General features: G+C 41.2%; 1 protein-coding gene across 1 annotated transcript in view; it reads left to right on the top strand.

The window, feature by feature from the left end:
- Positions 1–3,092: 3,092 nt before the first annotated feature.
- The window catches only part of scube2 (signal peptide, CUB domain, EGF-like 2), a 117,171-nt gene continuing 95,432 nt past the window's right edge, over positions 3,093–24,831 (top strand). Inside the window, exons 1-4 of the mRNA XM_073049550.1 lie at positions 3,093–3,180; positions 4,382–4,504; positions 7,352–7,477; positions 20,134–20,268. Coding sequence (XP_072905651.1) covers positions 3,093–3,180; positions 4,382–4,504; positions 7,352–7,477; positions 20,134–20,268 — 472 coding nt within the window. The remainder of the gene's footprint in view (positions 3,181–4,381; positions 4,505–7,351; positions 7,478–20,133; positions 20,269–24,831) is intronic.

Here is a 24,831-nt window from a genome sequence, read left to right as displayed (position 1 = left end):
TTTAAGTGCGACTGCAAGATTTAATCGCTTCACAGTTGTTGAAACCCACAGGTTACTTACAAACCATCAGAAGCAAGGATTAATGCCACAACCCCTGCTTTTAAAATTCTTTCTTAGATGAAGCATTCTCTTTAAAGGAAAGCCACATGTTCCTTTAGAGCAGACATATTTTTGTAGGTGAAAGGTTTTATTTAAAGCTGACATGAATGTAGAGCTTTCATGTCAAAGAACATTTCTAATTTAGGTTAAGGAAACCATATTGCATCAAATAATGTCTAAAATTTTTGCTGTTGTGTCATGAGGAATATCATATGGATCAAGGGTTGTTTTCACTGTGGGACACTTTCTCTTTGGTGAGAAGGTTTAGGAAAACAGATTGAAGACTCGGATAGCTGTGTTTGATCTGGTGATGTTGATTTATAATTGAAATTTTGGTTTCTAGAAGCAAACATGTTACAACTCCGGGCATTATACTAGATAATTCATAATTAAGAGGAAACATTGATAGAGCTTGAATTTCGATTTTACTTCAGTATATTTTTTCTTGGGAATTTTAAAACCCATTTCTGTTGTAAAAGTTTTTCTGCATGTTGGAAGCTAAAAGCTATTTATTTGATTATTCAGTGTTCATAAAGAAATACAGTGACATTCGTGAGATGGCTTGGAGTTGGAAGAATTTTGACCCTGAGTGTCAATCTTCCTGGTCAGCAGGATACCTGACACAACATCTGGAAACGTTACAGGTATAAAGCTCTGGTACAGTGCATTCATTTCTTCCACCTGTAGACCAGATGGACTTCAGGTTAGAATTAGCATCAAACATGAATTCCCACAAAGAATGATACCAACTCTGTACAAGGAATAAATTGAAAAATTGAAACCAACAGTTAAAGGTTGCTCTTTTTATGGGAACAATTGTGTTTACAGGAAACTATGTCCTATTTGTGGCATTTGAGGCCAAAGCCTTTATGTGTGAATGTTCGTTAGTTACGAACTAACTCTATGCTTATGCCATTATTTAGATCACAATTTGTTGACCAGGAATGGGATTGGGAGAGTGGGGTGGGAAAATTCACTTCTTAGTATGAAATAATTATAGAAACACAATCAAATATTCTTCAAATAATCCCCCCTATGATGTAAAGCAATTTGTTTACAGTGCTGCTTATTGTATTATGCACTAGGGAATTAGTATTGGTATATTATTACTTCATGTACCAAGGTACAATGAAAACCTTGTTTTGTATTCTGTTCCTACAGATCCAATTGTTACACGGTACATTGAGGTGATACAATTGCAGAATAAAGTGCAATCCTCCTCATCATTATGACATGGGTGATCATGGTCTTTCCATGACCATGATTGCTCTGGGCAAATTTTTCTACAGAAGTGGTTTGCCATTCCCTTCTTCTAGGCAGTGTCTTTACAAGACCCCTGCCATTATCAGTACTCTTCAGCGATTTCTGCCTGGCATCAGTGGTTGCATTCCCCAGGCTTGTGATATTCAGCAGTTGCTCATATGGCAATACACCACCTGCTCACATGGCTTCACTTGACCCTGATCGGGGAGCTAAGCAGGCGCTACACCTTGCCCCAGGGTGACCTACAGGCTAACAGGGAAACCGCGTCTTACACCTCTGTTGGTAGAGACATATTTCCACCCCGCCACCCGATAGAAGTGCAATAGCTACTGAGAAAACAGAGTGCAGGTATTATAAATGGAAATGCGTTATTGAAAGTAATTATTTACCATGGTTTTACTGAAATGTTTATCTTGCTTGATCTCTTGCCGCATAAATTTATACTTCTTGTTCATCAAATATTTTTGATGAATGTGTATCCTGATAATGAAAAAGTTGGATGATTTGGGGCTTGGTAAATAACGGGACAAGCATTAAATCCACCAGTGAGATTTTGAGAGTTAAAAGGAAAAAAGGGACTAAATGAGTGAAAAAGAGAATTATATTTTATTGACAAAGACAAAAAAGGAATGGTAAAGTGAATTTTGTTTTTGACACTAAAATCTGATATTCAAAGTCACTAGTAATTTACATTGTGAAGAAATGAGAATGCACAGTCAGAGTCTTCTGTTTTCTGAGCAAATGGATTGATTTGGTAATCAATAAAACAATTAAAATGTACATGTACTGTTAATTAGAAGACATAGCCTTTTGTGGTGAGTTTAAAAGGCATCTGATGAGATAAGCAGAATTTACTGAAAATCTGAAGCAGTTAAGCATAAAGTGTTTTTGTGAGATTAACCTTAGAACAAATTGACCAACAACTTTTAGTGATTTGCATTTCATTGGTTATCTGATTTGTGCCATAAATCATTAGTTGCTTGGTTCCATTTAATGAAACGTGTGATCAAGGCTGAACCATTTATTCAGTTGTGATTGATTAGTGCTGGAATGCTCGTCTCTTTGAATCCACTGTCACTTGTTTCCAGTTTTGGAATTTTTTGATAATTGGACAATTATTTGACCTACAGCATTTGAAGTTTAGATTTGAACCACCTACTGGAACTGTCATAGAGCGAAACCAATTTTGTGTCAGGTGTTGACAATTAGTAAAAGAGTTGAAGGGAAGTGTGAGAAGACGTTTATGTAGAATGTGAGTGAGAATAGACAGATAAGAGAAAGGGACGAAGTGAGAATAAAAATGAGATGGATGAGGGTGACAAGAGTAAGCAGGAAGAAGATATAGCTTGAAATGTCTAGTGCAAGTATTATTATACAGAGAATTGTTTCTGAAGGAGAACGAAAGCAGAAAATGTCTGTTTACATGGAGAGGGGAATACAGATGAACTAGAAGGAGCACTGGAACTAGATGTACAGACTCTGCAATACAGAGGCAATTATCAGTACAGTGCTGACAGGTCTAGTGGTAGGTAATTAATTTAGGTATTCTAATTAGTGGTGAAGTTATTCAGACCAGATCCTGGGATCAATTCGTTACCCTAAAGACGTCACAGGCTAAAGGGCAGGCATAGCAAACAATCCTGGTGAGTTCATCAGCCAGTCAGGACAACCCGATTTCTCAGTTCAAACGTGTCTTTGCAAAGAGACACTGAGGATCGGATCATATCATCATGGGGGCTGTTTGTTTGGTGTGGCACTTTTGTTTGTTTTTGCTCTTGTTAAGCAGTTGTGAAAGCTCTGCAAGTGCTGGAATTCGAGGTAAGTTTGCAGGCACTGGTATGAGATCCCTGCTTTGCTTCACTCCTCAACAAGGACAGATGTGCTTTTGCCTCTCTGCTTGTGAATGAGGAGAATTATTAGTCCAACAGTTAAATGTCAATTAAGTCTTCACTGTTTTGTCCATTTATTAAAACAGGTATATCTAAATTTAATTCTTAGAATGCTGCTGTATAATGATTTGTTAATTTGTAAATATTGAAATATTTTATCAAATTGTGAATTAGTTGAAAAGTAGTTTTGTAATCACCTTTAAACAGTGGTTATTATTGCAAGGTATGTTGGATTAAATGTTTCTGAAATAATATCTGGTGAAAAGGAACAAAGTATTACAGTACTCCTGTTTACAAAATATCATTACATTTCTTAGTATTGTTTTTTTGCCATTAAAGCATGTATAGTGTTTGAGTTTGACATAAAGTGGAATGTACAGCTGGTGTGTTGCATTGAGAAATGTGAAGACTGGAGTAGCCAATTAAAAACTTATGTGCTATACATGGTTTTGTATACATATAATACGGAAGATTTAATTATATCTGCGTGTGTCTGTGTCTGCGGATGTCAGTTGCTTTAGTATTAAGCAAGAATGTCATTTAGTAGATTTTAATGATAGATATGTTGCAGGTTTGATAATAGGGATGAACATTTTTTCTGTTTGCATTTTTGTTTGTGGAATTAATTTGATTGCAACTCAGTATGCAGTGAACTCCCCAGAATAGTTAGCAGTGCTTTGACTGTGCTTCCATAGTTAAAAAAATATCCTCGGTGATCTTATTCCAGTTACCAAAAGCTACATATTAATCAACTTTATGTTGTTGGATTGTTGGTGCTTTCAGAGAATTTTATTTTCAGATTCAAAGTTTCTAATTGTTTTTGATTGTTGACATTCTCCAAATGCACAGCTGCTGTGTGGTATGAATCTGTGCATTTCTTAGAAGCCTTTACTCCAAGATATTTTGTTGTCTTTGAGATTGCTTTTTTTTCCCCAAATGAATGAATTTCCAGATCTTTAAACCTTGCTTTATAGTTTTGAGATTATTGATAAGTAGCCCAAGTGATTATTTTCATGTTTGAATGCACAACCAAGGTACTGTTGGATCGAAATGTGAAGCTGACGTGTAATTACTGTCCCCCTGGAGCTTTCCTCAGCTTTGTTATTCTGTCCCTCCTGTTTGTTTTACAGACATTGATGAGTGCACAGAAGGAGCTGATGTCTGCCATGTCAATGCAGTCTGTCAGAATACGCAGATGTCGTTTAAGTGCTCATGCAAGGCAGGCTATAAGGGAAATGGAAAGCAGTGCGAAGGTGATTATTATCTAATTCTACCAGAGTTTTCTTACTGAACCAGAATTAGGGAACTTTTATCTCTATCTTTACTTCTTTCTCCTTATCTTTACGAGAGTATAATTTTTTTGTTTGCAATTTTCTAAGGTAAAAATGATGCAAGCATTTCCAAGATATACTCAAGCCTAAAATGCTCTGGTTTGACATGTTGACTGAATATTAAATAAAAAGGGGATGTCTGTCTAGTCCACATTGTGTTTTGGGTTGTAATTTTTAGCATTCTTCTTGCAAATCAGAATAATAGAATAATTAATTAATTTATCTGGGGAATGTTCACATTATGTTAAAAAATAAACCCTTTGACACTGAGTATATCTGATAAATTGTGAAAACTACAGGGCGTTTTGACTCATAATTTCTGATTCATAACTGAACCAGGGTTCTGGGCAGTGTTCACTGTATCCTGTAAAATGATGGAATCAGGCAGCAGTCCAGTTCAAAGGTGGTAAATATATCTCCCATACCCCTCCCAATTCAACTGGGCACTGTTGATGTGTGAATAGAGAGGCCAAGTGCAGCGGAGCTACTCACATCCTGTAGATATCCTGCCTGTACTCTGAATATTTATTTCATTTATGCTGGGCAAATGAGCATCATTCATGGCCATTCCCAGCTGACCCAAGAGGGTGTGGGAAGCCATCTTTTTGAGTGGCCACAATCCTGTGATAGTGCAGACCTGCTGTACTATTTGGGGAGGTGGATGAGCGAGGAGTCCTGATGTTCAGAGCCAGTGACAATGAAGGAATTGAAATAAATTTTCAAGTCAGACGTGCATGACTTGGAGGGGAAACTTGTAGTTAATGATTTCCTTAATAAGTTAGTGCTCTTGTATAGAGAAGTGGTTGTAAGGTTTGGGTTTTGCGGATGCTATGCATTGTGACCACAGGGCTGTAGTGGTGGATGGGATGCCAATCAATGAGTTTCTACTAGGCAAAAGTTCTGATATGGAATTCCTGATCTGTATTCCCTTGAAAAAATGTCACTCCCCAAATCCAGAGACTGTGTGTGTGTGTGTGTGTGTGTGTGTGTGTGTGTGTGTGTGTGTGTGTGTGTGTGTGTGTGTGTGTGTGTGTGTGTGTGTGTGTGTGTGTGTGTGTGTGTGTGTTAATTGGGACAGCCATTTATTTGGGACAACTCTTAAAGAACAAAAACTAAACTAAGCTGGGATTCTCTTTGCATATTTGGGGCACTATGCTGCTTACTTAGGCAGGAGACTGTTGCCGGACAGTTTCTAGCTCGCATCAGTGCACTTGTGTGGCTGTTAGACACTACACCGCGCTTAGAGCGAAGAGTTTTAAAATACTATCACACTGTTATTCAAAGAGCAGCGATTTTTGTCATTGATGAGAAATAAGCAATAAAACAATTCAAAACCGTTTTGTTCACTGTGGTTTCAAGTACTCAGATGCCAGAAATGGTTGGGAGTGAAAGTGATATAATTTCTCTACTTCAACAAGTTAGGAACTGCATATAATTTGGAGGTATCGACAATTGTCTTGAATGTTGCAATGAAAGTGAAGATTTAGAGGATGCGATCATTGATGGCATAGTATCAAGACACTTCATTAATCATACTAGGTGTCTGTGCTGATTTTGTTCATTTATAGCTATAGATTCTAGTCAATCAAAAGAATATGGCAGCATACAGGTACACTGATGAATTCCTTCATCAATAACAATTAGAAACTATTGCAGTTTTATAGTACCATAGTAGTATTGATGTTCTAATTTGTTCTCTTTCTTTTAAATATATAATTTGTTACTCAATTAAACAATAGTTTGTATTCTATACCTTTTTAACTATTTCCATAAAACTTTGGCTAATTGGGGCAGCTGCTTAATTGGCCAAAATATATTGGTTCTGATGTGTCCCACACTCAGTGGCCACTTTATTGGGTACACTTGTACACCTGCTTGTTAATGCAAATCTCTAATCAGCCAATGATGTGGTAGCACTCAACGTATAAAAGCATGCAGAGATGGTCAAGAGGTTCAGTTGTTGTTCAAACCAAACATCAAAAGGTGGAAGAAATGTGATCTAAGTGGTTTTCACCATGGAATGATTGTTGGTGCCTGATGGGGTGGTTTGAGTATCTCAGAAACTGCTGATTTCCCTGGATTTCCATGCACAACAGTTTCTAGAGTTAACCGAAAATGGTGTGAAAGACAAAAAAAATTCAGTGAGCGGCAGTTCTGTGGGTGAAAGTGCCTTGTAAGTGAGAGAGGACAGAGGAGAATGGCCAGACTGGTTCAAGCTGACAGTAACTCAAATAACCACGCATTACACAACATGTCGAACCTTGAAGTGGATGGGCTACAGCAGCAGAAGACCATGAACATACACGGAGTAGACACTTTATTAGATACAGGAGGTTGTGTGTGTGTAAAGAATCATAGTTTGTGTAATAAATAGTGGTAAAGAAAATACTCATTTTGATATTTTAAAAATCCTGGCATCAGCAAGATTCTTGATGCTAGAAGTATATAATCTCAGAAGACAAAGGGAAATAATTGACTGAACAGATTAAGTGGCCTTCTTTTATCTCAAATATGTCTTTGTTGAAACCAGTTTAGAACAGTAACTTGTTTCACATTGTCACATTCAGTTGTTTACTTACTTCCATCTCGTTCAGCATCTAGTTTAATATTAAATATTTATTTTTAAGATGTGAATGTGTGAACCTATAGATTCTAAATGAGACTAGTATGGATTTAAATGGCTTTGTAACAATTTGTGATTTTTGGCAGTGTCAGTGTCTCTTTTTAACAGAAAGCATCCATCATTCTGTTTTGTGTTCCTTCTCCTAGACATTGATGAATGCCACAGAGAATACAACGGAGGCTGCGTCCATGAATGCATCAACATTCCAGGAAACTATCGTTGCACTTGCTATGATGGCTTCATGTTGGCACATGATGGACATAATTGTTTAGGTAGGAGGAAATTATCAGCTTATGTTTGCATAAGAAAGATATGTAACTTCAGTGTACAATAATCACTTGATCTGAGCATGTAAAGACAAGGGTCTTAGTGTTCAGATTATAAAATAATATATAATACAAACACTTAGAATTACTTCTGGTTAGAGTTTGTCAGTTGCACAAAAGTTAGATGTCCTATACAAAATTAACTTATGCATCTTCTTAAGTAAAAGCTGGGTTAAGTAGAAATGTTCATATGCACAGGATCACCATTTTTTTGATTTTAATAAATAACACTTTAAGTGAAAGTTCCTTCAACTTATTTGTAAGACTTCAGTGCTGAATTCAGCGAATGGATCACAGGATCATATAAAAAAACTCTTATACACTTATTGTGACACCCCATTTAGATTCTCCCTTTGGATTTTAACTATCAGAAGAAAATTCTAAGACCTCAGCTGCATTTTGTTTTCAATTGGAATGTGAAATTCTAGAGAGGTGACTGAACTGCCTGGCAACCCACAAAAACACAATAGCTTCTTTTGCTTCATCGTCTCTTGTGAAGAATACTTTCAAAAGAAGTTGTGCTGTGCTCCATTCCTGTTAACTTAAACAGACCTTCTATGCTAAAGGCTTGCCTTTGTTTCATGAAAAAAAGCAAGATTTTCATTATCATTTCTTAAGATGCACTTTATAAATGGTCTTTCAAATTCCATGCTTTTACTTATCATTCAGACTTCAAGCTACTGAGGAGAAGTGAAAATTATTCCAAGTATGTTTGTCAACTTATACTCTTTAAGAATGAAACATTTAAAAGAAAGAATTCTGTCAAGTTGTGATTTTTAGTCATGTGTTCTCTTAGGCAGAAACATAGTCCAAGTGCACTGGGAACGTTGCTCATGAAATCATCTGTCTTTCATGACATGAAATGTGTTGCGAGGATTGGTGTAAGGTAGAAAAGTCTTGCTATTTCACGCAAGGAGATTCTGTAGCTTATTTGGCTCATGACCCAACAGATACAACTTTAAGAATGAAGTGACAGATTACTGATGACCGGCTCTGTGCCTGTTTGTCACATTCTGAAACGTGTCAGCCCCGGTATGCAGAAGAGTGCCTGCATCATCTCAAGGCAGTAAAAAGGAAACTGGTTTCAGGAAATGTGTTTCCTATTTGATTCAGAAAGTAAATGTCTGATATCTGATTAAGTGAAGGGCAAGATAATAAAACTGTTAATTAGAAGTTTAATATTACTCAAACATTTATGTTTATTTCAATTTTTGCCCCCTTTCCTACTTTAGTTTGTCACCCCTACCTTCTGACCAACATTGTTTTTAAGATGGTTTGGATAATTGGTTTCACTCTGACAATGTCTAGTTAATGCAGGAAGACTGGAATGTTTAGTTATCACATTTCTTCCATAACCACCATACTTTGGGATTGCCTGATCAGAGATGCACAGAACACTTTGAGATAAATCAGCGCTGACTTGATTTTATAACATAAAGGTCTTTCCATAATTCATCAAGGTGTTAAGCATGTAGACCCTTTTTGTGGGAATCTCTTTCAAAACCAAGTTCTATCAATTTGCCAAGGCAAATTAATTGTGTATTTTTATTAAAGAGTAACAAACTAGAAACGTTAAGTAAGAAGTGGTGGCAGTACTGGCTGAGAGAAAGTGAAGACAGTTTGTTAGTTGTGGCTTATCTGACTGGAAGAGATATAAATACAAAGGGTGAAGGGGAGAGAAAGAGGGCAAAACAATGCTGGATCTGTGAAATATAGAACAGTACTGATGTTGGAAAATTGAAATAAAAGCAGCAAATGCTGGACATATTCATTATATCAGGCAGCATTCGCAGAGAGAAAAGCAGAATTAATATTTCCAGTTGTATCTGGACAGTGCTGACACAAACAGCAGAGGCTGGTTATCTGAAGTAGATGAAGGCTATAGAATGGTGTATCAGAAGTGTCACTTATCTTTGAATAATGAAGAATGCAATTTCCACTAAACCTGTTTGAATAGTGCTAATGTGTTCAGATCGGGTGGCAGGGTGGAGATACGTTTCTACCAAAGGAGGTGCAGGACGCTCCCTCCCTCTGCTATCCTGCAGGTCTCCCTGGGGCAAGATGTAGCACCTGCTTAGCTCCCCGATCATGGTCATGTGAAGCCATGGAAGCCGGTGGTGTATTGTCTTTTGAGCAACTAGTGAATATCACAAGTCTGGGTAATGCGACCACTGACGCCAACCAGGCAATCTCTGAAGAGTATTGATAATGGCTGGGGTCACCCATCTTGTAAAGGCACTGCCCAGAAGAAGGCAAAGGCAAACCACTTCTGTAGAAAAATTTGCCCAGAACAATCATGGTCATGGAACAGGGCACACAATGAATGAACAAATGTGTTCAGAATTGTTCATGATAACAAAAAATTACACATTAGAAAATAACCAAAATCATATTGGCATCTATACATTAATCCCAATTCCTTTCCTTCTCCCACAACCTTCTTATGTGCTTAGATGTCCTTTTCCTAAGCTACCGTTGTCAGGAATTATAGAGGAGGCTTGACCCAAAAGTAGAGCAGCGGAAATGATTTAGCACTTGAGTCACTGATTTAGCTTGTGAATTCATTGCTTTGGGATTGCAGTACAGTGCAATACATAAAATGTACCTCAAAGTGGGGTGAGTTGGTGGGTCTGTTGTATTGGTGGCCAGTCCACAACAGAAGGGCTTGGTGTTTCCCATCAGCCAATGTCTCCATTGCTCTAATGGCACATTTAATAGCGAGTAGCTCCCTGTCTCCTACTCCAGGACGGTGTTGTGTAGAGTTGAACTTGTGCAAGAAGAAGGCACAAGAGTGTGTCTTCCTGTTCACTGCTTGCTGAGAGAGGATTGCCCTGGTGCCCATGTTAGATGTGTCCACCGCTATCGCCAACATTGCAGGGGGGTTTGGATGGCGGGGAATAGGAGCGCTGGTAAGGCGTCTCTCGAGCTCCTCGAAAGCAAGGTCTGCAGCAGCAGAACAGGTTATCCATCAAGTAGGTAATTTGGTAAGGGAAGTTAGAGGAACAGCATTTTGGCTGTAATTCCTGATGAAAAGGTGGAGAAGCCCAAGAAATGCTGTAGCTGTCTGAGGAAGCAGGTCTGGGCCTTTCAACAATGGCAGGCACTTTGTCTGGGTCCATTGTTATGCCATGGGGTGAAAGAAAGTAACCCAAAAAGGAAATGACTGGAGTGTCGAACTTGCATTGAATGGATGTGACAGCCACGGCCCTGGGGGTCCTTGGAAAAGATGAGTATGTCATTGCGGTAGATGAACACATACCTGTGAAGCATGTCTCAGAGGATCTCGTCGGTGAAGGCTTGAGATATGGCTGGACTGTTGGAAAGTCTGAAAGGCATCATCAGGTCTTCATAGTGGCCAGTGGGTGTTAAGAGCACCGTCTTCCACTTAACCCCCAGCAGATGTGGATCAAGTTGTGCACGCTCTTTAGATCCAGTTTGGTGAAGTTCTGGGCCCTGCAGAGTGTTTCGAATTTGCTACTTATTAAGGGGAGAGGGTAGCGGTTCTTAGTGGTGATTTTGTTGAGTCCATGGTAGTCAATGAAAGGCCGAAGACCCCCATCTTTTTTGACAAAGAAGATTCCTGCATCAGCTGAGGACTGGGATGGTTGAATGAAGCTGTGCTGTAACACTTTGGCAATGTGGTCTTTCTTGGCTTGAGTCTCAGGAGGGGAGAGGGAGAACAGACAACTTTGGGGAGAGGTGGTGCCCATAGGAGGTGTGGTTTGTGAGGTGGCAGGCTGCTGACATGCCTTTTTTAAAAAAAGGTAATGGCTAAGTCACAGTATTCCTGCAGGAGTTTGGTGAGATCGAGAGTTTCTTCCGTCTCCACGGATTTATGGGGTGAAGTCAGCTAAGGATGCAGGCAGATGGGTCTCCAACTCAGCAGTGATCCGGATGAGCAGGTGGTGAGGGTTGAGAGTGGAGAGCCAGGCGTAACCATGAGAAGAGTGTTGGGTGAGTCAGTAGGAAGAATTGGATGGATTTGTGGTGATCTCTGATGCTCATGTACGTGCTCTGACCATCCCAGAGCCTCGGGTACGTCTGTCAATGGCCATGATGCAGAAAGGGTGAGACATAGGCTTGGACTGCATCTCTCAGATCCAGTCCAGAAAGTTGACTACTGTGCCAGAATCCATCAGCGCCTCCTGTGTACTTAGAGCCATCAGGTTGTGGAGGAGGACAGCGAGAGCGAGTCAGGCTATGGAGCTGGAACGAGAGGAACTTAGCAGATAGAAAGCCCTTTGTCTCTACCTGATGGTGCTGTTTTCCCCGTAGGAAGCGCGCGTTGGTTCTCCACTGATGCTCATGCTCTTGGTGGTTTAAACAAGCCCTCCCAAACTGCATGGTTTCTGGAGGCATTGATGATGGGGGTCTTGTAGACTGAAATGGTTTTGAGAACTGGGCTGGATTTCTGACTGGTGATCTGGAGGGGCAGCCCATAAGACTTTGTTAGTTCAGAGGACCAGCAAGGTGAAGCTTTCGAGGTTGGCGGGCATCTCCCGGGTAGACAGCTGGTCTTTCAAGTGCTCTGAAAGGCCCTGTTGGTAATGGGCCAGCAGTACTTCCACATTTCAGCTGCGGTCAGCTGTGAGGGTCCAGCATTGAGCGTCAGCCTTCATGCAGGTGAAATATCTGATCTGCTACTCCCTTCCACTTCTAGGAAGGTCGAAAACCCAGCGGCGAATTCCTCATATTCATTGCAAATGGTAGTTTTATTGTCCCCGTTCACGGTGGCCCAGCTGAGATTTTGCTAATACGAGACAGAGAGATGGTGATCTTGGCTCATTCCGTAGAACACAGAGCTGGCGGGAGCTCCGACACTGGCACAGGAAGCTGCAGCAGCTGGTTGGGGATCTGTCGAAGCGTTTGGGCACTGGGATCCGGGGGTCCGAGGGAGGAGGCTGACTGGTGCGGGGTTTCTGTAATGAGACAGCGAGTTGTTTGAGAGAGGTGAGCATGTGGTCAGTGGTTTCCTGGTGATTCTGGACATGTGCCAGCAGACGACTTCCTTTGGATGAGCCAACTCTGCTGGGTCAATTCTCTCCGGGATTGTCGAGGAGGCTTGACCCAAAAGCAGAGAGGCAGAGATCATTTAGCAGTAAACGACGCTTTAGTAATAAATTGCAAAATTATTGCAAAAGGAACTAGGAGCCATAAAACTGTACAGATATTCAGAACAGACACTAATCGCAACAATGAACAATGTAATTGAAGGCTAGGAGCAACTGGGTGAGGCTAGCTGTTCCAATGGGTGAACAAGGAGTGTGGATGAGAGCTGGGTTTAAATAGGCTGCAGGTGATGAGTTGGAAACGAGTGGCAGGGGAGTTCTGTTAGCTGGGTGGAGACTGGGAGGTGCTTGGCTGTGCAGTCCTGACTACAATGTGCTCTGGGTTGCTACAAGGCCCACAGATGTCCTGAGTAACCCGTGGAAAGCTCTTGCCTTATTCAGCTAACCAAGGGTAATCCAAGGAGTACAGGTCTCATAGGTGGGCATGGTGCTCAAGAGGCAAAGGAGGGAGTTCATCTTGTAAGGTAGGTGGGGGAATCTATTTTCTGAGTCAGGAGTTTGGGTAGACAACAGTATTATAAGCTGCTGCAACTTCGGCTTCTCCATGACGGCTCCAACCACAAGGCCCAGAACTGTGTTTGTTGTTGAACTCCAAGTCTCAGTTCTCTTCACCCTTCTCCACAGCGTTGTTTTCGTAGTAAAGGGGGTGAGGCATGTATCTGCACCAGAAGAAGAGATATAGGTTACCACATGGTGCATTTCAACTCCGTGCGAGGGAGTGATCTGCTCATACCAGAATCGGAATCAGAATCAGCTTTAATATCACTGGCATATGTTGTTTAGTAGCAGCAGTACATTCCAATACATAATGATAAAAACTATATTACAAGTACGTATATAAAATATGTAATTAAGTACTGTAGAAAGAAAGGAAAAGTAATAGTGATGGAGTGTTCATGGGTTCATTGTCCATTCAGAAATATGATGGTAGAGGGGGAGAAGCTGTTTTTGAAATGTCGAGTTTGTGTCTTCAGGCTTCTATACAACCTCCTTGATGGAAAGAAGGAATGCCCTGGGTGATGGGGGTTCTTAATAATGGATGACGGCTTTTTTGAGACATCGCCTTTTGCGGATGTCCTGAATGTTGGGAAGGATAGTGCCCATAGTGGAGCAGGCTGAGTTTACAACTTTCTGCAGCTTTCTCCAATTCTGTTCTGTGGCCCCTCCACACCAGACAGTGATACAATCAGTTAGAATGATCTCCACGGTACATCTGTAGAAATCTGTGAGTGTCTTTGGTGACATACCAATTCTCCTCAAACTCCAAATGAAATATAGTTGCTATCGTGCCTTTTTTGTCATCGCATCAATATTTTGGGCTTAGGGTAGATCCTTAGAGGTGTTGATGGCCAGGAATTTGAAACTGTTCACCCATTCCTTTGATAATCCCTCAATGAAGACTGGTGTGCGTTCCTTGACTTCCCGTTCCTAAAGTCCACAATCAATTCATTGGTCTTACTAATGCTGAGTGCAAGGTTGTTGCTGTGACACCACTTAACCAGCAGATCAATCTTGCTCCTGTACGTCTTCTTGTCACCATCTGAAATTTTGATAACAAAAGTTAAGTCATTGGCAAATTTATTGATGCCTTTTGGGCTGTGCCTAGCTGCCCAGTCACGGGTGTAGCGAGAATAGAGCAGTGGTCTCAGCACGCATCCTTGAGGTGTGCCAGTGTTGATTGTCAGTGAGGAGGAGGTGTTATTTCCAATCCATAAAGACTGTGGTCTCCCTGTGAGGAAGTAATCTCATTCCAGGAATTAGCCCGGTGAATCTAATTTGAACCGTCTTCAATACTACTGTATCTTTTCTTAGATAAGGTGGCCAAAAGTGTGTGCAGTCTCTAGGTGTGGCCCCACTGATACTTTGTAAAATTGTAAAAAAATTTTGCCTTTTTCTAAACCCCAAATCCCATCTAAACCCTAATTTCCAACCTTGACTACTGGTTGCACCTGCCTGCTAACTTTTAGTAATTCATGCACAAGAACCCTCTGATCTTTCTAGACCTTTTTCATTTGGAGTCTCTTTCCATTTTGACTATTTAGGCCTTATGGTTCCCCTTACCAGAGTGCTTGACCTCACACTTTCAGAGCCCTTTGTCATCCAGGACAGCAGTCTGATCATTTGCACCATCTCTGTTTGTGTAGAACAACTGTTTCCTCCTATGTGGCGTTCCTTTGCATCTGGAGAAACTATCCATGATTGCTGCTCTCTGCCACACATCCACCCCCTTACTGCTAATGTTTTCAGGATCCTGATGCCAATCTTCTGCCTGCTCTGCCCTCCCCCATCATCATCTGCCTGACTGACCTCCCTCAACTAATCATCCACTTGGCTGCCTCTGGCTCTGCTTTGTCTTGTATTGTTCAGGAATGAGTGGGAGAGCTGAATTGTGCACTTCATCTGTTTTGATAATTAACTGTACAGAATGCATTTTTAAATTGAAAATTGGAGAGCCGTCTTGTTATATCATAATTAAATGGCAGTTAATGAATAATGGAGCTATTGAAAGTTTACAGAAAGAAGACATTCAGCCCTTCGTGTGCATGCTAGCCAACAAAGAGCACTGCAGCCCAATCCCACCTTCCAGCAGTACGTCTGTGGCCCTTCAGTTAATGCTGTATATGTCCAAATACTACGGAAGGTTCAAATCTGTTCAAATTCAAAAGCACAGGACCAACCCATTCAAAGAAAAACATCAAAGCCGCCCTCCCCCCAGAGTACAAAAAAAATCACGCAAATGACAACAACAAAAAAAAGAGCAGAAGCACAGGATATAAGACACAAAATCAAAAGGTGTGTTTTCAGCTCAGCTCAGTGTTCATTATCTGCAGGGCTCCCCAATTCAGAAATCGCCCAGAAGTAGCAACAAAAAAGGAGCGACCAGAACCGGAACACGTCATAAACCTGGATTAGAGTCCTAATCTATAAACCGCAGTGATTAAACCTTGCTCTGGCCCCGTCTTCCAACAAGAGAGAGGGATCATTCTATCCACCTCTATCACTTTTTCAGGCGGAGATTTCCAGACCTCTTCTATCCCCTGGGTGTATTTCCTTTCTCATATCCTTCAATGCTTTTCCCAATTACTTTGAATCTATCTGCCCCGGATTTTGACCCCCCACCACCCCCTGCTAAGGGAAACCAGTCCATTCCAGTTATTTATCTTGTAATTTTCACCACCTCCATTAAATCTGCTTTGGGTCTCCTGGATGGCAAGGTGGTCCCGTGAGGAGAGATTAGGCACAATGGGCTGCTGCTCAGAGAGGTTAGAAGAATGAGAGGTGAGCTGGTGGAAACTTGCCCTCACGGGGCTCAGTGGAGTGGAAGCAGGCATGGTGATTGCCCTGTTGGTGTATCTGGGGTTGCAGCTTAAAAGTAAACAGAGATATACGATACCGCAGATACTGGACTCTGGAGCAAAAACAAACTGCTGGAGGAATTGAGCGGGTTATGGAGTCAGTGTGGAGGGAAAGGTATTATCACTGTTTCTGGCCAGGCCCTTGCAGCCGTTCTGATGCTGGGTTTCAACCTGACATGTTGAAATTTTGTTTTTCTCGTAAATCTGAAGTGTAGACCAATCAGGGTTGAAATGAGAATAAGTATCTCTTCACTGAGCGTGCAGTGAATTCTATCTGCAAGGCAGCTACGCATCCCTAGTCACTGCTATATTGGTGACAGATGTCAGTGATTGTTTCGATGTAAAGAGAATCAAGAGATTTGCAGTGCATAAAGGAACTATTGCTGAGGTCAAAGATCATCCAGAGTCCAATGGTGGGTGAAGTAGCCCATTCTATTTCTATTTGTCTTTGTTTTCCTCCATTCCAAAAAAAGCCTTCTAATCTTTCCTCTTGCAAACAAAACAACAACCTCAGTCAAGTCAATGATTCGTCATTGTTACAATCTTCCAGTCCTGGCTTCCTTGTGAATCTCCTCTGGACCCTATTCAGTTATAATTACATCTTTCCTGTACTGGTGACCAAAACTGTATGCAATATACAGACCATCAAATTCATTTGTTTACAGAGTATAGCTTGAGAATGAAAATCTTTATAATGTAATTTTATTTCCAGAGTTGTAATAGGGAATAATGGATATTCTTCTGATTTCCACTTGAAGGAGTTGAACTGACACTATGCTTAGCATAATCTAGTAGAACCCAGGCACCCACAGGAAAAGTGCAGGTCACATAGAACAAATAATCTCTGGGGAATCACTGACAGAAGATAGGATGAGATTATTTGCCCCAAATTTGATTCGTGCACACCTTCGTAAATATGTTCATATGTCAAATCAAGTCAAGTCACTTTTATTGTAATTTCGACCATAACTGCTGGTACAGTACATAGTAAAAATGAGACAATGTTTTTCAGGACCATGGTGTTACATGACACATTACAAAAACTAGACTGAACTACGTTAAAAAATCCCACAAAACAACTACACTAGACTACAGACCTACCCAGGACTGCATAAAGTGCACAAAACAGTGCAGGCATTACAATAAATAATAAACAGGACAATAGGGCAGTAAGGTGTCAGTCCAGGTTCTGGGTATTGAGGAGTCTGATGGCTTGTGGGAAGAAACTGTTACATAGTCTGGTCGTGAGAGCCCGAATGCTTTGGTGCCTTTTCCCAAACAGCAGGAGGGAGAAGAGTTTGTACGAGGGGTGCATGGGGTCCTTCACGATGCTGTTTGCTTTGGGGATGCAGCGTGTAGTGTAAATGTCCGTGATGGCGGGAAGAGAGACCCCGATGATCTCAGCTGACCTTACTATTCGCTGCAGGGTCTTGCGATCCGAGATGGTGCAATTTCTGAACCAGGCAGTGATGCAGCTGCTCAGGATGCTCTCAATACAACCCCTGTAGAAAGTGATGCGGATGGGGGGTGGGAGATGGGCTTTCCTCAGCCTTGGCAGAAAGCAGAGACGCTGCTGGGCTTTCTTTGCTATGGAGCTGGTGTTGAGGGACCAGGTGAGATTCTCCGTCAGGTGAACACCAAGAAATTTCGTGCTCTTAACGATCTCTACTGAGGAGCCGTCGATGTTCAGCGGGGAGTGGTCGCTCCGTGCCCCCCTGAAGTCAACAACCATCTCTTTTGTTTTGTTCACATTCGGAGACAGATTGTTGGCTCTGCACCAGTCCGTTAGCCGCTGCACCTCCTCTCTGTAAGCTGACTCGTCATTCTTGCTGATGAGACCCACCACGGTCGTGTCATCGGCGAACTTGATGATGTGGTTCGAGCTGTGTGTTGCAGCACAGTCGTGGGTCAGCAGAGTGAACAGCAGTGGACTGAGCACGCAGCCCTGGGGGGCCCCCGTACTCAGTGTGATGGTGTTGGAGATGCTACTCCCGATCCGGACTGACTGAGGTCTCCCAGTCAGGAAGTCTAGGATCCAGTTGTAGAGGGAGGTGTTCAGGCCCAGTATGGTCCCATTAGAGAGTACAAAGTTTTTAACTTAAAGACTATTGTTTTCTTTAATTGAAGATATGCCATATATTGTGATTTGTTCTATTTTCGAAATAACTTCCTCTAACATATTTGAGAAACTTCTAAATTTGGAAAGAAATCTCTTTCAGTGTGGTTGTTGGAATCTGAAAGCTACACAGCAGGAACCTAACTTAACACAGTACATGTTCTAAAGGAAGAGAGATTTAGAGCTTTCCTGTGCCAAGCAAACCAGATTAATCAGGCAGCAAGGGGAGAACCAGATGTTTCCTATAAGTGAGTGAAGAGACTGTAATTCTTCCTGCAATGCATTTGAGAAGTCTGCACTTCATTTATGAGGCTTCAGAGGACTCTGTTACTGCTGCTGCAGCCAAAGGGCCCAGGACTCACTGTGGGAGGGAAGATAATCCCAGCTCACATTAATGCTGCAAATCCACAGGGGCTTTTGGCAATTTATTGATTTTGTCATACTCTTGACTTCATCTGTCGGAAATGTCTTTCTTTGCCCAGGTAGTTCTGTTAGAAAGGGCTTCCATTCATTACATTTGTAAACTGCTAAATTTCTGAAGTGTTGGTGTCATTTATCACTCCCAACTTGCCAAGATATTAGTTCCCTCTCCCCACCTCATTATAATATTTGTTCCCTGAGATGGCGATGAACACTGGTTTACAAAGTGGCCTGAGAAATGGAATCATGTATTTTTTTCTATATTTTGGCAGTGTTGACCCTTAGCTGTACTCCAACAACAGAGATGACTGCTGGATGAGACTTCTCAGCAACCCTGTGGTTCATGATACTTTTGATTGGACCATCTTATGTGGAACACATATGTAACATCTGATAAGGATCTATCTGTAAACAGTTTCAAGCACTTTAGCTTTTTCCCTATCCAAATCGAAATGTCTTTCTTGTTGTTACCTTAGTTTTAAATGGCTGTCTGAACTATACCACTTAAAACAAGTATAGAAAACCAAATTATTGAACCCCTGAAACTATTTGTACAGGATTAAAACTACTTAGAAAGACCTACTTGGTGCCATTTTATAAAGGACAGGTGGCAGGTGCATCACCTACTCCGTGAAGCTTGTTGATGTTGTAGAACAGACCCTCTGAGAACAGAAGGCACATGAAGTAGCAAAGCTTGGTGGATACATGAGGGGCAGATTCATTCAGCAGACCTTTATAGGCCAGTGTCATTCACTTCTTTGGAAGTCCAAGTTCAAACAACTGCTTCTATTCAGCTGGCTCTTTTTGGCTCTTGTAATTTTCATATTCTTCAGAGCTGACCTTGACATCTTATTCCTAGAGCACAGCTACTATTGTTCCAATACAAAAGGATTAAAACAAATTAGATAAATAATCCAGAAATTTATTTTAACTGTTTACATAAGGATACATTTTGTGTCACCATGAATGCCACTTGTGACCACACAGGTTTATCTCTGAAACAACAGATGTCAGGGAACTGAGATAGAGCAGACTATGATTCAAAGTTATAAACGTCTTGTGGTCAAAGTGACACTAAGTCCAAGCATCCAACTACTAGACAAAAAACATTGAGGAGTCTGATGATAACTGTGGAAGTGTTTAGCTCTTTACACTCCAGTTTTCACTAGTTGCTCTCAGATTTTCCCTTGGTTTTGGAGATTTCAAATGATGAAGCTTTTCTAAAGAGAGTGCATAATATTATATACCATCAAATCTGGTCTATTTCTGTGGTAGGATGTGTAATCATTGACACTCTGTTCTTTATTTATGATACAAATCCAAACTCTAGAAATGATTGTGGTTATGAGTTTGTTTCTCATTGGCCTGTATCACATATGGAGATAAGTTACTGGATGGATCTACCATGGTGGTATTAAATGGCAGACTAGCCCGAGGAACCATGTGGCCTACTGCAACTCCTACTTCCTTGTTTTCTTATATTGTAGAATAACGTATGTTGTTAGCTCTGAAGAGAAAATGTCACTATTTTCTGCATTTTCCAATTCAACAAGAATCCTAATTGAATGCTATGTTTACTGCATCCTCTGAATTATTAATCAATCACAAATTAATAACATAACTTATTTTGTCTCCTTGTAGATGTTGATGAGTGCAGTTTTAACAACAGTGGCTGCCAACACACTTGTCTAAATACAGTGGGTAGTTACGAATGTCAGTGTAAAGAAGGATTCTTTCTGAGTGACAACCAGCATACTTGTATTCACCGTTCGGAAGGTATGTTTGCTATGTTCCCACTTGTGCATTGTGTACAGTTAATCTTCCTGATTTCTCTTTCTGTTATACAAATTATTTCCTTGTTAAGTTTTGTAGCAATATTCATTTTTAAAAATCTTATAATTGATTATTATACAGAACTTGATTTTCCTGAATTTACCACAAAGTTGATAGGAATTCTGATTAATGTAGAGGGTAATAGAAAGTTCCTTTGCCTGGCTGGTTCTCTCGAGACAGTGTATATATTTTTACAAATTATGTTAAACAAGAGAAAATCTGTGGATGCTGGAAATGAAAGTAATACAGACAAAATGCTGGAGGAACTCAGCAGGCCAGGCAGCATCTATGGAAAAGAGTAGAATCTGATCATAGATGTGGTGAATTTGACCATGCTGGTTGTATAGGACCTTAGGCTGTGTACTTCCTCCCGATGATAGTAGTGAGAAGAGAGCATGGCCTGGATGGTGAAGGTCTTTAATGATGGATGCTGCTTTCTTGTGGCAGTGCTCTGTGTAAGTGTATTCAATAGTGGGGAGGGGCTTGCCTGTGACAGACTGGGCTGTATCCACCACTTTCTGTAGTCCTTTCCATAAGACCATAAGACATTGGAACAGAATTGGGCCATTTGCCTCATCAAGTCTGCTCTGCCATTTGATCATGGCATTCTTGAACATCTGGCATACTGCTGGTGTCTTCTACAGTGAAGACTGATGCAAAATACTTATTCCGTTCATCTGACGTTTCCATATCCCCCATTATTACCTCTTCAGCATAATTTTCCAGCAGTCTGATATCCACTCTCAGCTCTCTTTTACTCTTTATATATCTGAAAAAAAATTCTGGTATCCTCTTTGATATTATTGGCTAGCATACCTTCATATTTCATCTTTTTGCTCCTCACAGCTTTTTTAGTTGCCTTCTGTTGGTTTTTAAAAGCTTCCCAATTAACCAACTTCCCACTAATTTTTGCTCTATTATATGCCCTCTGTTTTACTTTTATGCTGGCTTTAACTTCTCTTGTCAGCCACAGTTTTGTCATCCTGCCTTTAGAATACTACTACTTCTTTGGGATATATCTATCCTGTGCCTTCTGAATTGCTCCCAGACACTCCAGCCATTGGTGCTCTGCCGTCATCCCTGCTAGTGTCCCCTTCCATTCAACTTCGGCCAGCTCCTTTCTCATGCCTCACCTGAATTTAGCTTCTCCCTCTCAAATTGCAGGGTGAATTCTATCATATTATGATCACTGTCTCCTAAGAGTTCCTTTGCCTTAAGATCCCTAATGAAATCTGGTTCATTACACAACAGCCAATCCAGAGTTGCTGATCCCCCCAGTGGGCTCAACCAACAAGGTGCTCTAAAAAAACCCATCTCATAGGCATTCTACAAATTCTCACTCTTGGGCTCCAAAATCAGCACTAGCCTGATTTTCCCAATCAACTTGCATATTGAAATCCCCTGTGACTATTGTAACATTGCCCTTTTGACTTGCATTTTCTCTCTCCCTACGTTATTTGTACCCAATGTTCTGGCTACTGTTTAAATGTCTGTACATAACTCCTATGTCTTTTTACCCTTGCAGCTTTTTAACTCTACCATTAACGATTCTACATCTTCCGATCGTATGTCACCTCTTTCTAAGGATTTGATTTCGCGCCACCTCATTTGCCTACCTGTTTGTCCTTCTGATACAATGTGTATTCTTGGATATTAAGCTCTAAGCTATAATCTTCCTTCAGCCACAACTCAATGCTCGCAATGTCATACTTGCCAATCTCTAACAGTGCTACAAGATCATCTACCTTATTTTGAATACTTCAAAAGTTTGAAGTAAATTTATTATCAAAGTACATATATGTCTCCATATACAATCCTGAGATTCATTTTCTTGTGGGGATACTCAATAAATCTATAGAATAATAACCATAACAGAATCACTGAAAGACCTCACCAACTTGGGCATTCAACCAGAGTGCAGAAGACAACAAAATATGCAAATTCAAAAATAAAGAAACAATAATAATAAATAATTAAGCAATAAATATGGAGAAAATGAGATGAGTGTCCTGGAAAGTGAGTTCATTGGTTGTGGGAAACTTTTCAATGATTGGGCAAGTGAAGTTATCCCCTTTGGTTCAATAACCTGATGGTTGAGGGATAGTAACTGTAACTGAACCTAGTGGTGTGAATCCCCAGGCTCCTCTACCTTCTTCCTGATGGCAGCAACAAGAAGAGATCATGTCCTTTGTGGTGGGGATCCCTAATGATGGATGCTGCTTTCCTGTGACAGTGTTTCGTTTAGATGTGTTCAGTGGTGGGGAGGACTTTACCTGTGATGGACTGGACTGTATCCACTACTTTCTGTAGGATTTTCCATTCTAGGACATTGGTGTTTCCATACCAGGCTGTGATATACTCTCCACTATACATCTATAGATGTTTGTCAAAGTTTTAGATGACATTCCAGATCTCTGCAAACTCCTAAGGAAGTAGAAACACAGACATGCTTTCTTCATAATTGCACTTACGTGCTGTGCCCAGGACAGTTCTTCCAAAAATAATAACGCCGAGGAATTTAAAGTTGCTGTTCCTCTCCACCTCTGATCCTCTGATGAGAACTGGCTTGTAGACCACTGGTTTTCCTCTATTGAAATCAATAATCATCTTTTGCTCTTCCTGACATTGAGTAAGAGGTTGTTGTTATGGTACCACTCAGCCGGATTTCCAATCTCCCTGCTATGTGCTAACTCATCACCACCTTTGATTCGGCCTATGACAGTCAACAAACTTGAATATGGCATTGGAGCAGTCGTAAGTGTAAAGTCAGTAGAACAGGGGCTGAACAGCCTTCATGTAGTTCTCGCATTTAAATATAACACCTTCAGTCCTGTATTTGTCACTTTTTTTGATTTTGTCCCCGTTATGCTGCAACTTATTCCACTGAATGCAATTTTGCCCTATCATCTGCCTGCCCTTCCTCACAGTCTCACTACACACTGCTTCTGCGTGTGTACCAACTGCCTCGTCTTTATTTGCATAATTCAGTTTCCCATCCCCCTGCCAAATTAGTTCAAACCTTCCCCAACAGATCTAGTAAACTTGCCTGCAAGGATATTGGTCCCCCTCAGGGTTCAGATGTAACCCGTCCCTTTTGTACAGATCATATCTGAAACTTTGCCCCCTGCACCAGTTCCTCAGCCACACATTCATCTGCCAAATCGACCTTTTCTTACACTCACTGGGGCATGGCACAGGCAGCAACCCAGAGGTTACTATCTTAGAAGACTTGCTCTTCAGTTTTCCATCTAGCTCCCTAAGTTCTCTCTTCAGAACCTCCTCCCTTTTCCTACTTATGCCATTGGTGCCAACATGTACCAAAACTTCCTGGCTGCTCACTCTCCCTCTTTAGAATGCCGTGGACCTGATCTAAGAGCTCCTTAAACGCAGTACCTGGGAGGCAACATACCATCACAAACAAGAGAAAATCTGCAGATGCCGGAAATCCGAGCAGCACACACAAAATGCTGGAGGAACTCAGCAGCCAGGCAGCATCTATGGAAAAGAGTACAGTCAACTTTTCGGGCCGAAACCCTTCGGCAGGACTCCGAGTGTCTCTATTGCATCCACAGAATCTTGTGTCTACTCCTCTAACTATGCAAGCCCTTATCACTACTGCAGTCCTCTTCTTCCCTCTTCCCTTCTGAGCCACAGTGCCAGACCTGATCAGTGTGGCTTCCCCAGTTAGGTCGCAACCCCCACCCCCAACCATATCCAAAGTGGAATACCTATTATTGAAGGGAATGGCCGCAGGGGTACTCTGTACTGGCTGCCCATTCCCTTTCCCTCTCCTGACAGTCACCCAGCCACCTGCCTCCTTGATGCACCATCAATAACTCTCGGAGACGGGAGGCGAACGATAGGCTTTTATTAGCTGCAGGAGACCACGATTAGTAGCAAGAGACCACCACACAGCATCCTGGAGACTGAGGGAGGAGCAGTGCCTCCAATCGCCTTTATACCGGGGTCTGTGGGAGGAGCCACAGGAGCAGTCAGCAGAGGGGCGTGTCCAGACAGGTATATGTAGTTCACCACACTCCTATAACTTAGAGATGATCACCTCCCTGTATCACCTTCTCAGTTTTCCATTTTTGGGCATTAACATTTCCACACCAAATCATGATGCAACCAGTTAGGAGGCTCTCTACCATACATCTATAGTAGTTTGTCAATGTTTTGTGACATGCTGAACCTGTCCAAACTTCTAAGAGAGTAGAGGCATTGTCTTGCTTTTTTTGTGATAGCATTTACATGCTGGTCCTGAACAGATCCTGGAATTTAAAGATACTGACCTTTTCCATTTTAAGGATTTTTATCTTGTTAATTCATTCTCTCGCTATTTTTTTGCTATCTATTTATATTTGCATTTGCAGTTTGTTGTTCATTGATTCTGTTTACAGTTATTGTTCTGTAGATTTGCTAAATATGCCCACAGGGAAAAGAATCTCATTATTGTATATGGTGACATGTATGTACCCTGATAATAAATTTTACTTTGAACTTTGA

Source organism: Hemitrygon akajei, chromosome 6 (assembly GCF_048418815.1).
Source record: "Hemitrygon akajei chromosome 6, sHemAka1.3, whole genome shotgun sequence".
NCBI classification, from domain to species: Eukaryota; Metazoa; Chordata; class Chondrichthyes; order Myliobatiformes; family Dasyatidae; genus Hemitrygon; species Hemitrygon akajei.
Note: the sequence above shows the minus strand (reverse complement) of the source record. Positions and strands in the feature narration are given on the sequence as shown.